Source organism: Silurus meridionalis, chromosome 13 (assembly GCF_014805685.1).
Source record: "Silurus meridionalis isolate SWU-2019-XX chromosome 13, ASM1480568v1, whole genome shotgun sequence".
NCBI classification, from domain to species: Eukaryota; Metazoa; Chordata; class Actinopteri; order Siluriformes; family Siluridae; genus Silurus; species Silurus meridionalis.
Window position 1 is genome coordinate 22,995,019 of NC_060896.1, and position 11,490 is coordinate 23,006,508.

The 11,490-nt window shown below is 40.0% G+C and overlaps 1 protein-coding gene across 1 annotated transcript in view; it reads right to left on the reverse strand.

Annotated features, from left to right (window-relative positions):
• Window positions 1–571: 571 nt before the first annotated feature.
• The window catches only part of sipa1l3 (signal-induced proliferation-associated 1 like 3), a 96,938-nt gene continuing 86,019 nt past the window's right edge, over window positions 572–11,490 (reverse strand). The window contains exons 13-22 of the mRNA XM_046864314.1: window positions 10,851–10,972; window positions 10,383–10,495; window positions 8,938–9,395; window positions 8,545–8,766; window positions 7,736–7,898; window positions 7,209–7,398; window positions 6,935–7,084; window positions 6,547–6,673; window positions 5,397–5,478; window positions 572–5,297 (exon numbers count right to left, since the gene is read on the reverse strand). Of these exons, the coding sequence (XP_046720270.1) occupies window positions 5,154–5,297; window positions 5,397–5,478; window positions 6,547–6,673; window positions 6,935–7,084; window positions 7,209–7,398; window positions 7,736–7,898; window positions 8,545–8,766; window positions 8,938–9,395; window positions 10,383–10,495; window positions 10,851–10,972 (1,771 nt within the window). The 3' untranslated portion in view covers window positions 572–5,153. The remainder of the gene's footprint in view (window positions 5,298–5,396; window positions 5,479–6,546; window positions 6,674–6,934; window positions 7,085–7,208; window positions 7,399–7,735; window positions 7,899–8,544; window positions 8,767–8,937; window positions 9,396–10,382; window positions 10,496–10,850; window positions 10,973–11,490) is intronic.

Sequence of the window (11,490 nt, forward strand, 5' to 3'; positions counted from 1 at the left end):
GAGTGATTTGTGATAGAAGAGTATCTGCAAGAGTGAAAGGGAAAGTTTATAGGACTGTGGTGAGACCTGTGATGTTGTATGGTTTAGAGACAGTGGCATTGACTAAAAGACAGGAGGTGGAGCTGAAGATGTTGAGGTTTTCGTTGGGAGTGACGAGGATGAACAGAATTAGAAACAAGTTTATTAGAGGGACAGCGCATGTAGGACGTTTTGGAGACAAGGTGAGGGAGGCGAGATTGAGATGGTTTGGACATGTGCAGAGGAGGGACATGAGTTATATCGGTAGGAGAATGTGGCGGATGGAGCCACCAGGAAGGAGTTAAAAAGGAAGACCAAGGAGGAGGTTTATGGATGTGGTGAGGGAAGACATGCAGGTGGTTGGGGTGAAAGAGGCAGATGTAGAGGACAGGGGGGGCGTGGAGACGGATGGTCCACCGTGGAGACCTCTAATGGGAACAGCCGAAAGAAGAAGAATCTTGTCAAAACAAAACCCTTGAAAAAGTCTCTGCTCAGGTCCCCTTATGCAGTGCACTGTAATGTTCACGTAAATGTTCACTTACATGAAAACCGGTTCAATCAGAAATCTTTTTAATATATATAATTTTTTTTTATAAAATATTGAAAACATAATTTACACGTATTAAATGTACACTCATCAATGAGGTACCCAGGAGATTTGAGATAAAGCAAACCAAGAAGGGCAGCATAGAAGAAGAAAATTAAAAAAATAAAAATAAAAAAAAGCATTGTACAAAAACAAAAACATGTAATCAGGAATCAAACATCATATTTACTTAAACAAAAATCAACCAATATTTCTTTCTTTTTTTTCACAGAAAAATGGCTGATGTGTCAAGAGAAAACAGAAAATCCAAAATAAATAATCCAGATTTTTACACATACACAACAACTTATACAGCTGGACTATAGTTTAAAGATTGATTCGTGTGCACAAGTTCAGCTAGCTGTAGATCACTCGTATTCAGCTTAAAACTGAAAATAATCTAAAAACACCTCCACCTGCACCCTTGAACAGAAAAATTAAGACAGCTGATGGTGCGTATATTCAACACGGAGAGCTCTACATGAGGCCATAAGTGTGTATGTGTAGAAGTAGCACACACACACACACACACATGCTGGTGGGGAAAGGATGACCTGATGTTGGCGTTTAGCAATGATAAAGTAGGACAATGCGCACTGATGAAGGGGAATTTTACAAGATACAGGCTCTGTCATATTTCTACATTCTATTTGGGTAAGAAATCTAATAATGCATTCAAAAAGAACACCGAAATCACAATTGCATTTTAAAAAGGTCTTGGATTCAACAGAAACCTCCACCCTGAAACACAAGAAAAAATATGTTGCAATTGAAATCTATCTAATTCTGGTGCTGATCTGATGAGCCGTGCTGGATTCATGTTATTTCTGTGAGAAGTGACAGGGTGACCACTAATTTAATAGGGAGACATTATTATTGCTTGTGCACTTAATATGGCATGGAAGGAAAAATAAAACCTCAGCACACACAGAGTAGGTTCACATTGTGCTATTGGCTCTGAAAAACAAAAAAAGGGGGCAAGAGCTTCGTTCATTAGTCAACATTTTTCCAGACATGTACAACATCCTATTGATGAGAAACACAAGGTAAAAGTAATAGTGGAAAGGTAGGACTCAAAAAGTCCCAGAATGCAATTCAGCTATAGGACACATTTGATATAGTAAAGGCTTGATTGGAATAATTGTTGATCTATGATCGGGCGAGGACGATCTGTCTGAGCCAAAAAATGAAAGTACTAAAGTACTAAAGCCGGATAAATGTATAAAGTTAGGGCTTAATCTCTTTTAATCAACAGCTATTTAAATGGCATTGTGCTAAATGTAGCAAACAAGGACAATAATAAAAAAATAAAATCAAAAAAGGCAACTCTGAATTTTATTCGAAAAAATAAAGCTTCGATTAATTAGGCTTTCGGGGTGAATTTTTCCTTGAACTGTTGTACGATTATTTGCCAGTCTTTAAACAGCACTTGCCTAAAGTGTGTGTGTGTGTGTGTGTGTGTGTGTGTGTGTGTGTAAGAGTGTGTTCTAACTCACATCAGTTATGAAACATAACGCCACCCTCTGGCTGACGGACAAATAAATAGAATAAATAGTTCAGGCCGTAGAGGGTGAATTTGTTGGTCCTGAGATGGATTCTACGAGATGATGTTTTCCAGTTAGACCAGAGTAAAGGGACAGTCGGGATTGAGTCGTTCCAGTATGCCATATTAAAGCTCACAAATACGGAGTACCTACAGAGAGCGCTAATGAGCAACTGCTCTTGAACAAAATCTGCTCGCCAGTTCCTTTACGGTCACTATATAAAAAAAAAAACGCCAGATGAAGAGCGACTGAACTTTTTACAGTGCAAGGGAAGAACAAATCAGAATAAGTAACCCATGCATTGGTTTTTAAAAACAGCCAACAGTCGTGTCACCTGATACACCTAAAACTGAGAGGTAAATAGAAAAATATATTGTGTGGAAGGCGCCGTGCTGAACAAGCGCAGGCGCTGCTGTGTCTCTCTTGCATACAGACATACAGTGTCTCGATTCAACGAAGGAGCCGAAATTTACACACAGTGCAATGCCAAAGCATTGGAGAAAAAAAAGGAAGGAGAACATCAGATGAGCATCACAGTTCTTGAAGCAGTCGCTCTACTTGGTCCTGTGTTTTACAGAAAATCTGTTTAACAGTAGTGGCGGTGATGCTTGAAGAAGAGATTGGTCTCCGTGTTTGTCCTGCAGAACAATGAGGAATGAGACGGGCCAACTGATTAGTTTTTTTTCACAATCACGTCTGGTCGTCGAGAAACAGTACACATTGAGGAGATATTGCGTGAAGGACTGACTCTGTCTATACTCAGTAACCACGGGGTGAGGAAAGATGGCATCTGAAGAACGTGGAAAGCAACACTGTGTGACCAGGACCTGCACTACACGATGTCATGATATTTTTAGATATGACTGGAATTAAAAGAATGCTTCAGTGAAAGTTAATCCGATCAGCCGAAGAGATATTTAATGTGTTTGACCTAGAATTCAGACTTTTTCACTCAAAATAGTTTCCATAAACACGTTGCAAATGTAACCTGGGATTCCGACTGTGCAAAACTGATCCTGCTATCGGGGTGAGACACTACACAATCACGAGCATCTGTGAGCTCATGTATGTAGAAGGGGGCAAAAAAAAAAAAAAAAAAACTTTCCGCTGCTTTGTGACCGCTGACTTTATACTTGGGAACTGGCAAAAGTAAATGAGTCTTCATGTAAAATATAAAAACACAATAATTTACTGTTATAGAAAAACAACTATGCTATGATATGCGGTTCATTGAATTGCCCACACAGCAATCAAGCAATGATTAAATTTTTCAAATAAAAATTTTCTTTAATTAAACAATGATATTTTGTACTTTTTAAAGTTACGTTTATCTTGGGGAATGTCAAACAGGTCCGTCAATGAACTGTTACAATATAAACCATAATGTATTAAAAGGGGAGCATTAATATCAAAATGTGTGACCAATCAGAAGTTTTTAACCGTGCTATGGCTTAGGTTTATACACAGTCTTGTGAAAATAAAAATAAACCCTCTTTGAATTGTTTTTTTTCCTATCAGGACATCATAAAAATCATTTGGTACTGATCAGGTCTTAAAATGAGGAAAAATACTAGCTCAGATACACATTTTTTGTCAAATAAATAATGGCAAGGTGTAATATGTCATGTATTTTTCCTAATTCTAAGACCTGTTCATTTTTACTTACAAGGTCATACACTGTCTTGTGAAAATGAAAGTACACCCTCGTTCAATTCTAAGGTTTTACGCGTCAGGACATAAAAATAACCTGGTATTTATAGAATCAGGTAAAATACAATCTTAGGTGGACACCACCAGATCTTTGTAAATGACAAGGTTTAATATGTCATGGTTGTTCATCTGAGGTTGTATTTACCCAATTTTAATGCTCATTTTTATTATGTCCTGATATGTAAAACCATGGAATACATTTTTTTAGATCACTGTATAGCATCACTTACAGAAATCTTTTCAAAAGACATCAAGCTATATAAGGGCAACCTACCAGAGAACCAGAATCACAATTTTCCAGTAGGTTGTCCTCATATAGCCTAATGTCTTTTGAAAAGATTTTTGTTGTTACACACATGATAAAGCAGTACCATTTTGGACTGTGATTGTAACTAAAACCCTTGGACAAACCCCTGGACAAAACCCTTGATCTGAACCTTAACGTGTTCATGAAGAAGTGTGTGTGTTTATGGAAACGATTTTAGCTTCAGATTAACATTCGTGAAAAGTTCGAACACAAACTGGCTGATCGACTTCCACTGAACCGTTCGCTTAAGACCAGCTACGATGTTTACGCAGAGGGTCACATACCGTCCAGGTAGCACCCTGATGTGTTGGGTAAATACCAATATCTTGATCTTTTGCATTCCATGTACCTGTAAATCAGTGTATGTAAACCCTGTGGGTCAGTTCAGCAGTTGTTTTGTACCTCAAATTGAAACTACGGTACCATGTTTCACCCTTGGCACGCTCTACAGTGCGTACTGCTGCATGCTGGGAAGTGTAGTCTCAGCGCAGGACCGCCGTCCCCTGTCTTTTTGGCTAAAGAGCTGCATGTACAGTAATAGGCCTCTCTGAACGCAAAGCTGTACGATCTCTTAGTTCAACTGGCTCAAGTTTGGTGTCCGCAGTATCTGGTAAGACTTGTCTGTTTACAAAAATAAAGCAATAGTCGGAAAACTAAGCTGTGAAAAGAATGTATTCATGATGCTCCCACAAGGCATTGGGACTCGCTTGGCATGAGTTCTAAAAAATAAAATAGACATGCCTATGTCTGTGCCTCTTCCAGTTTAATATCCAAAGTCCCAAAATAAATCAAATGTGTCCTGCTCTCCTCGCTTATCCTTCTCAGTCTCAGTGTTCAGTCTTGATGGTTGGTGTCAGAGGTGAATTGAAGGGCAGTGTGGGCATCATGCTGTGAGTGAGCAGCTCGGCTATGGAAGTCATCCATAAGCTCCATGTTCTAACTGCAGCCTCTGGTTTTAGCTTTCTCTCCTCATAGATAGAGTGAGACTTCACTTCCTTTCGGATGTGGAGGAGAGGATCTGGCTGAACTTGCGGAGCTGCTCGCTAGCAGAGAGCGACTCCTCCTGAAGACGCTGGTTGTTCTCCCTCAGATGAGCCATCTCAGCCAGCAAAACAACCTTATCCTGCTTTTCCTTAGGGAAAGAGAGTGAGAGAAAGAGAGAGAGGAATTAATACAGTGACTCTAATATCAAGCAAAATGTGATAGCTGTGTGAGTATTGAGAGTGCTTACCTTCTCCAGATCATTATTCAACTGCTTCAACATGACCTCCAGGTGGTACAATCGGCCTGACAGGTTTCCAGGGACCTCATCACTAACAAACAGACAGACAGAAAACCAGTCAGAACTCAAGATATGAAACTTTCCACTTTTTAAAATCTGGCTGCAATCAGCAGTAGTGCTTAAAATAGTAACATTAACAACAATAATTATTAATTATATTTGAAAAAGTCGAGACATGGCCTTGCCTACCCATGAGTCTTTAAGAATGGTGATTAGTAGAGTATAGTAATCTGTTAATAATTTAACAAATTACAGTATATAATATAGCAAAAAAGAGCAATTTACAGTATCATTAATGGGTGTGTGGATCGGCAGTGGGTGTGTGGACGAGCACTGATTAGCAGCTGAAGGGTGCACTCTGTTTCAGTGACACCAAAAAAAAAAAAGAGGTAATCGCCTGAACTTTAAAACGCTAAAAAAACATGCTCTTTAAAACCGAGACAACTGAACAATGTCGACTGCTGGTGAGAGTGAGGCGTCTCACAAGGTGGGAGATGCGTACATCCTGGTGTTTCTACGTATTGTATGAAAATGTAAATGTTAATTTTTAATTGTATGTACAAATGTTTTAATTGCATATACAAATATACAAATGTTTCGTATCGCTATCATCATTGTAAGATCGAAAAATTGTTAAGTGGAACTATTGTAACTCGGACTGTCTGTACACATTTGCATTTGTCAAACACAAACCATTAAATAAATGTGAATGTAAATATGAAAGTATAATTATTATTAAATAATTATTATTAGATAATAAACTGCCAATATTATCTATACTTTATTTTTATTTTTTTTATAACAATAAAAAACTCATCTGCTATTATCTGTTGTAAATATTTTTTTGTAGACATAAAAAAACCCACAATGATTTTTATTGCATTATTTATAGCAAACACATGCCGCAGATGTGGGGTTTATTTTCTGACAACAGTAAACTAATACAGAACATTTCTTCAATCTTCAATTTAAATTGAAAATGTGTTAAAGCTTTATAACTTAATTTTTCCATGTTAAGGTAAATATTTGCATACATTTTGGCATATACACATTTAAAAAGTCATTCTATGGACACTCCAGGCCTTAAGTGCCTCATTACCTGTTGAAAGTGGGTGTAGTGCGAGGGGTCTGTGGTGTATGAAAAGGAACTGGACTTAGTCGAGGTCTCAGTTCAGCTCCTCCAACATGAGGCTCAGACAGCGAGAAGAGAGAAACTGCTCTTTGTACTGTGAAAACACATACAAGTTTGGGTCATTGATAATTTTTGTCTCATATTCTAACATTCTAAAAGATGGAAACCTAAACAGCTGCCATATTGCTAAACTACCAGATGGAAGATTTCAGTTTTCCAGATTTCAGCTACACAATGAAACTCCAGGTGAATATTTTGTACCCTCGTCCTGCATGCAGCTGGCAGCATGTCCATGGTAATTAAAAAAATACAATCATAAAAAAAAAAAATAAATCAGGGATATTTTGTTTCTCACCTTCGTAGGCCTTGGCAGCGTTGACGAGACTCGACCACTCGAGACCGCTTGCTGTGTCAGGAAGGGGCATGAGGCCGGGGTCAAGTCTTCGCATAGGGGGCACTTTATCCCTCACCTCCGTCAGAGACAGTTCCGATGCAGACATTGGCACTGAAGCACACGTTGAAATTAGAACCCGATTATGTTCCTACGTTATCATAACTCTCTGGCTGCATAATGCAAATAAATACATTTCATGCATTACAAGCATTTAATTTTGCAATGCTGTCTGCACCTTTCTTGGGCAAAAGGATGCCATGGTTGGTGCTGCTGCCATGGCGACGGGTGGGCAGTGTGCTGGTGAAGAGCAGGTCGCTATTCGGTGCCTGTCCATCAAAAAGCGGTGTGCTGGCAAAGCTTGAGTCTCTCCGTCCACTACATAAACTCTCGTCTGAGAAGGTCCGCTGAAGGGTCTTCCGAGGTGACTACACACACACACACACACACACACACACACACACAAAACAGTGATATAAATGTGTTGTTTCTTGTAAATCGGTGTGGTTTTAAGCAGTTGTATTGTGGTGCCCTAAGGACTATGTGTTGTTAGCTTGTGTGAATTTGTGTGTTCACATCGTATCTTTATGTGTGTGTGTTTGTGTGAATGTGTGGTTTTGCCTGCAAGTGAGAAAGCAGACAGGTATTCTTTCAGTGACACAGGATTAATTTAAATCCTGCTTTACTTTGTAGTTCAATTAAGTGCATCATTTTCATGTGTGTGTGTGTGTGTGTGTGTGTGTGTGTGTGTTTGTGTGTGCTTACACAGTCTTGTGGGGTGTCAGCTGGTGTGTCCATGATGATGAGCTTCTTCAAGTCGTCCTCGATAGTGCTCTTTTGTGCCGGGCGGCGAGGAGAACGCAGGTCCCTCAGAGAGGCTCTCAGACGTGGCTGACCGAAAACGTTCTTACTGTTCAAGTCCACCTGCCTGCACACACACACACACACACACACACACACACACACACACACACACACACATAAATAACCGACCACAACTAAATGGTGAACAATAAAAAAGTGATACTCCCCCACAACATAAAACAAATATATACACACCAAAGGAATGTTAATATTGCTATATTTCGTCTGGCGATACTGTCTCAATTCTCAAAAACACAATATCGATATAAAAAAAATAAAAATTCATTCAAAATTCATGGCAGAATGCCTGACTGCATTTTCTAACTTTATAGAACAAATGTATTTCTTACTCTTACTCTCGTAATTAATTAAAAATCACCAAGTTAGATTCAATGATACTAATTGTGTGCAAAACACTTGATTGGTTTGGATTGGTTTAAGGGGTTAAAGATTGCAGTGTAATTTCAGATGTAATGAATGAAAATGCAGATCCCACTGTGTTCTGGTTAAATAATTAATTTTGCATATGGTGGTGTGTTTTGAATGACAGATTTCCTAAAATTATATCCTATTCCTATATTACAAAATATTCCAATATATCGCCTTGCTTACAGTATTGCAATGAAACGCGAAATATCGTATCGCATCAATACGTTTCATGATACAAATTGTATAGCCAGATTCTTGCCGACACACAGGCACACACATACTTGCTGCTGTTGCCGTCTATGCTGCTGGAAGTTGAGGTCATCGTAGCGGCACTGCTTTCCTCCTGCTGCCGTGCACCCTGCTTGTTCTTAACATATGAAGATTTGGGGGCAGAGGTGGACAGCTGAGCTGAACCTGAAGTGGGTGTGGCCGTTAAGGCTCGGAAAGCCCGGGACTTATCAGGCACAGCTGGGGTCTTGAAGCCTTGAGGGGTGAAGCAGGCTCTATACACACACACACACACACACATATATATACACATTTCAGACTTTTTGAACAACTATATTCTTTCACCTCCAACCTAAAAAGCACTGTTTATATGAAATGACAGAAATATAAATTAGTGTGTCTCTGTGTTATAGTAACGTAAGAACCGATCGCTTCTTCTTGCTCACCTGGGTTTGAAGCTGTCAGCGTTGCTTGAGCCAGGAGGAGGGAATGTGCGTGTGCGGTAACTCTTGCTCTGACTGGCTGAAGCATTAATGATGGGCGATGACTCTCGCCGAAGCCCCTCCCCCACTCTGGCTGTAGGGGCCGATAGCTCGTGCAGGCCGGCGCACGTGGCCGAAGAGTGAAGACTCTTATGGGGTGTCCCTGCGTGACTCCGGCTCACTTTGCTCGATTTGCTGCTCGAGGCTGGCGGGTACAGAGTGGAAGCGTCGATGCCACTGTCGCTAGAGCCTCCTTTCCCCATGGGGTCGGGGTCAAGGGAATCACATGGGTCACAGGGGTCGCTGAGGGCACCAGAGGTGGCAGCGCTCATCGTGTCAAACCAGCGTTCGTCACTGTGGCTGCTGGAGGCGTTACTGGACAGGGTGTTACTGCTGGAGTGGCTGGAGTACTGTGTCTCACCCTGAAAGAGAGACATGTATTGAGAAAGAGTTGAATCACTTATTAGCTAGTAATGTTTAACTATCCTAGAGATTAACAGATATAAGTTTTCCTCTTGCCGATATTTGGAAATCGGGGCAGCCGATGAACAATATATGATGCCGTTTTTTTTCCCAACCCCCTTTTTATTTTATTAAATTAAAAAGTTAATTAAACAGTTGATTATGAAGAAGTGATACAAAAACTGTAAAATGAAATATTTTTTGAACAATACACACACTGTAAGCTTCTCCAATCAGTGCACTTGTTAGCAGGTTTTGGTACCTGAGCCTACCTGTAACCTAAACTGCAGCTGGTTGAAAGCTCTCTAACAATACCGTTCCGAAAAATTACGCACGTTCTCTTCTCATTCTCTCTCCAAATCTTGTTCTCATTCTCTCTCCAAATGAAACATATAAGAACTTAAAGCCCGGTACACACCAAGCTGTTGGTCGGCTGTTTGGCAATGTTGGGTAGTTTTTGATAATCGGTCGGCTTTAATTTTTCCATTGATGCTGGTCGGATGGTGTCAGTTGTTTTTCGGCAGATTCTGCATGTCTAATCGAATGTGGAGCTCGTTAGCGAGAAAGAGAACTCCGATTGGCTGTTGATCTTAGCGAATAAGCAAAACAAAAGGAACCAACGAAAGCAAACAACGATGGAGTAAAGAGGGAATCCACAAACGCAGAACATGCACGCACGGTTTGTGTGTCGGATGCGTCTGCCTAATAATTGGCCTAATTTGCATCATCCGATGACGATTTATAAAAAAAATTGCAAAAATCAGCATGATTAATCGGCCGGCCAATCAATCGATCATATAAACTATACACTGTTCATTTTTGTTCAGATATCTGACAGACATGACTGCAGCGAAAAGGAAAAAGGGATCCATTATTACATATCATGGTGATTTGAAACAGGGTGTGCTTTCTATGCTAACAAAAAAAAAAAAAAAAAGACCTCTCACCTTTGAGTGTCGGTTTGGAGAGTCCTTCCCTTGTAAATCTTGGCGAGCCTGTCGCCTCTGAGCTCCACCCCCAGATGCAGTCCGAGACGGGACTGAAACATGCCACGTGGGATCTGTGACACATACACACACATGGACAAGATTAACACAGATCACAAATAAGCATTAGGTTTTTTTTTTGTTTTTTAGTTTTTTTTAATTTTATTACAGACAAATTCAAAATGAATGAATCAGCATGATGCCATTCACTGGATGCAATTCTTGTGTACTGTGTGAAACCAAATAACACCAAACAGAAAACAACATTTGCCTACTTAGACAGTCAATCATGCAGTAGATGAGAAATAAGCCATAACATTTTCTTTGGTAAAAATCTGTATGAACAAAGCAATTCAAATAGCTGCAGTCCTGCCATTTCACCACCGGAGTGCAGAACAAGCCCCCTGATGGAAGAACTCGGGTGTGTACCTGTTTTGCTGCGCTCCATAGTGCTCTCCTGGCTGGTGAAGCCGGATGAAGAATCTCCACTGGATCCATCGAGGGTCAAATTAGCGTCGTACGGCTGGAGAGAGCGCTGGGTCAAGCCGGACCTGCACGCACATGTACACACGTAAAATTACACAAGTGTTGCAGGTACATTCATGTATCCCTTTCATTCAACTCTATATACAATCATTTAAATAAAATCCAGCCATATACATGACATAAGAACAAATAAGAACATGCAATTTTTGTTTTTTAGTGTTTAAAGACCATAACCAGAATATATACTTGTGTTAAAATTTAAATCACAAACACACACTCACGTTCAGAGAGTTAACTGTGAATCTGAGTCAGTGTTCAGCTGGTGTGTGGGTCAAAATTCACATTTGCAGCTAGAGGGAACAAAAGCCTTACACACACATCAGGAATCTTCATGGTTTTGATCTAATGCAAAGAGTCTAGCAAACACGCTCATCAAGGCCACGTGTTTACACGAAGCAGTGTTTCTTGTTTCTCCTAACGTGAGTGTGTGATGCCTTAATGCTGTGCATGCTCAGTAAATCCAGATGTTTATATTGTAATGGGAAACAAATTCCCACTGAGCCAAAAGTTTTAGGAGTTCAGG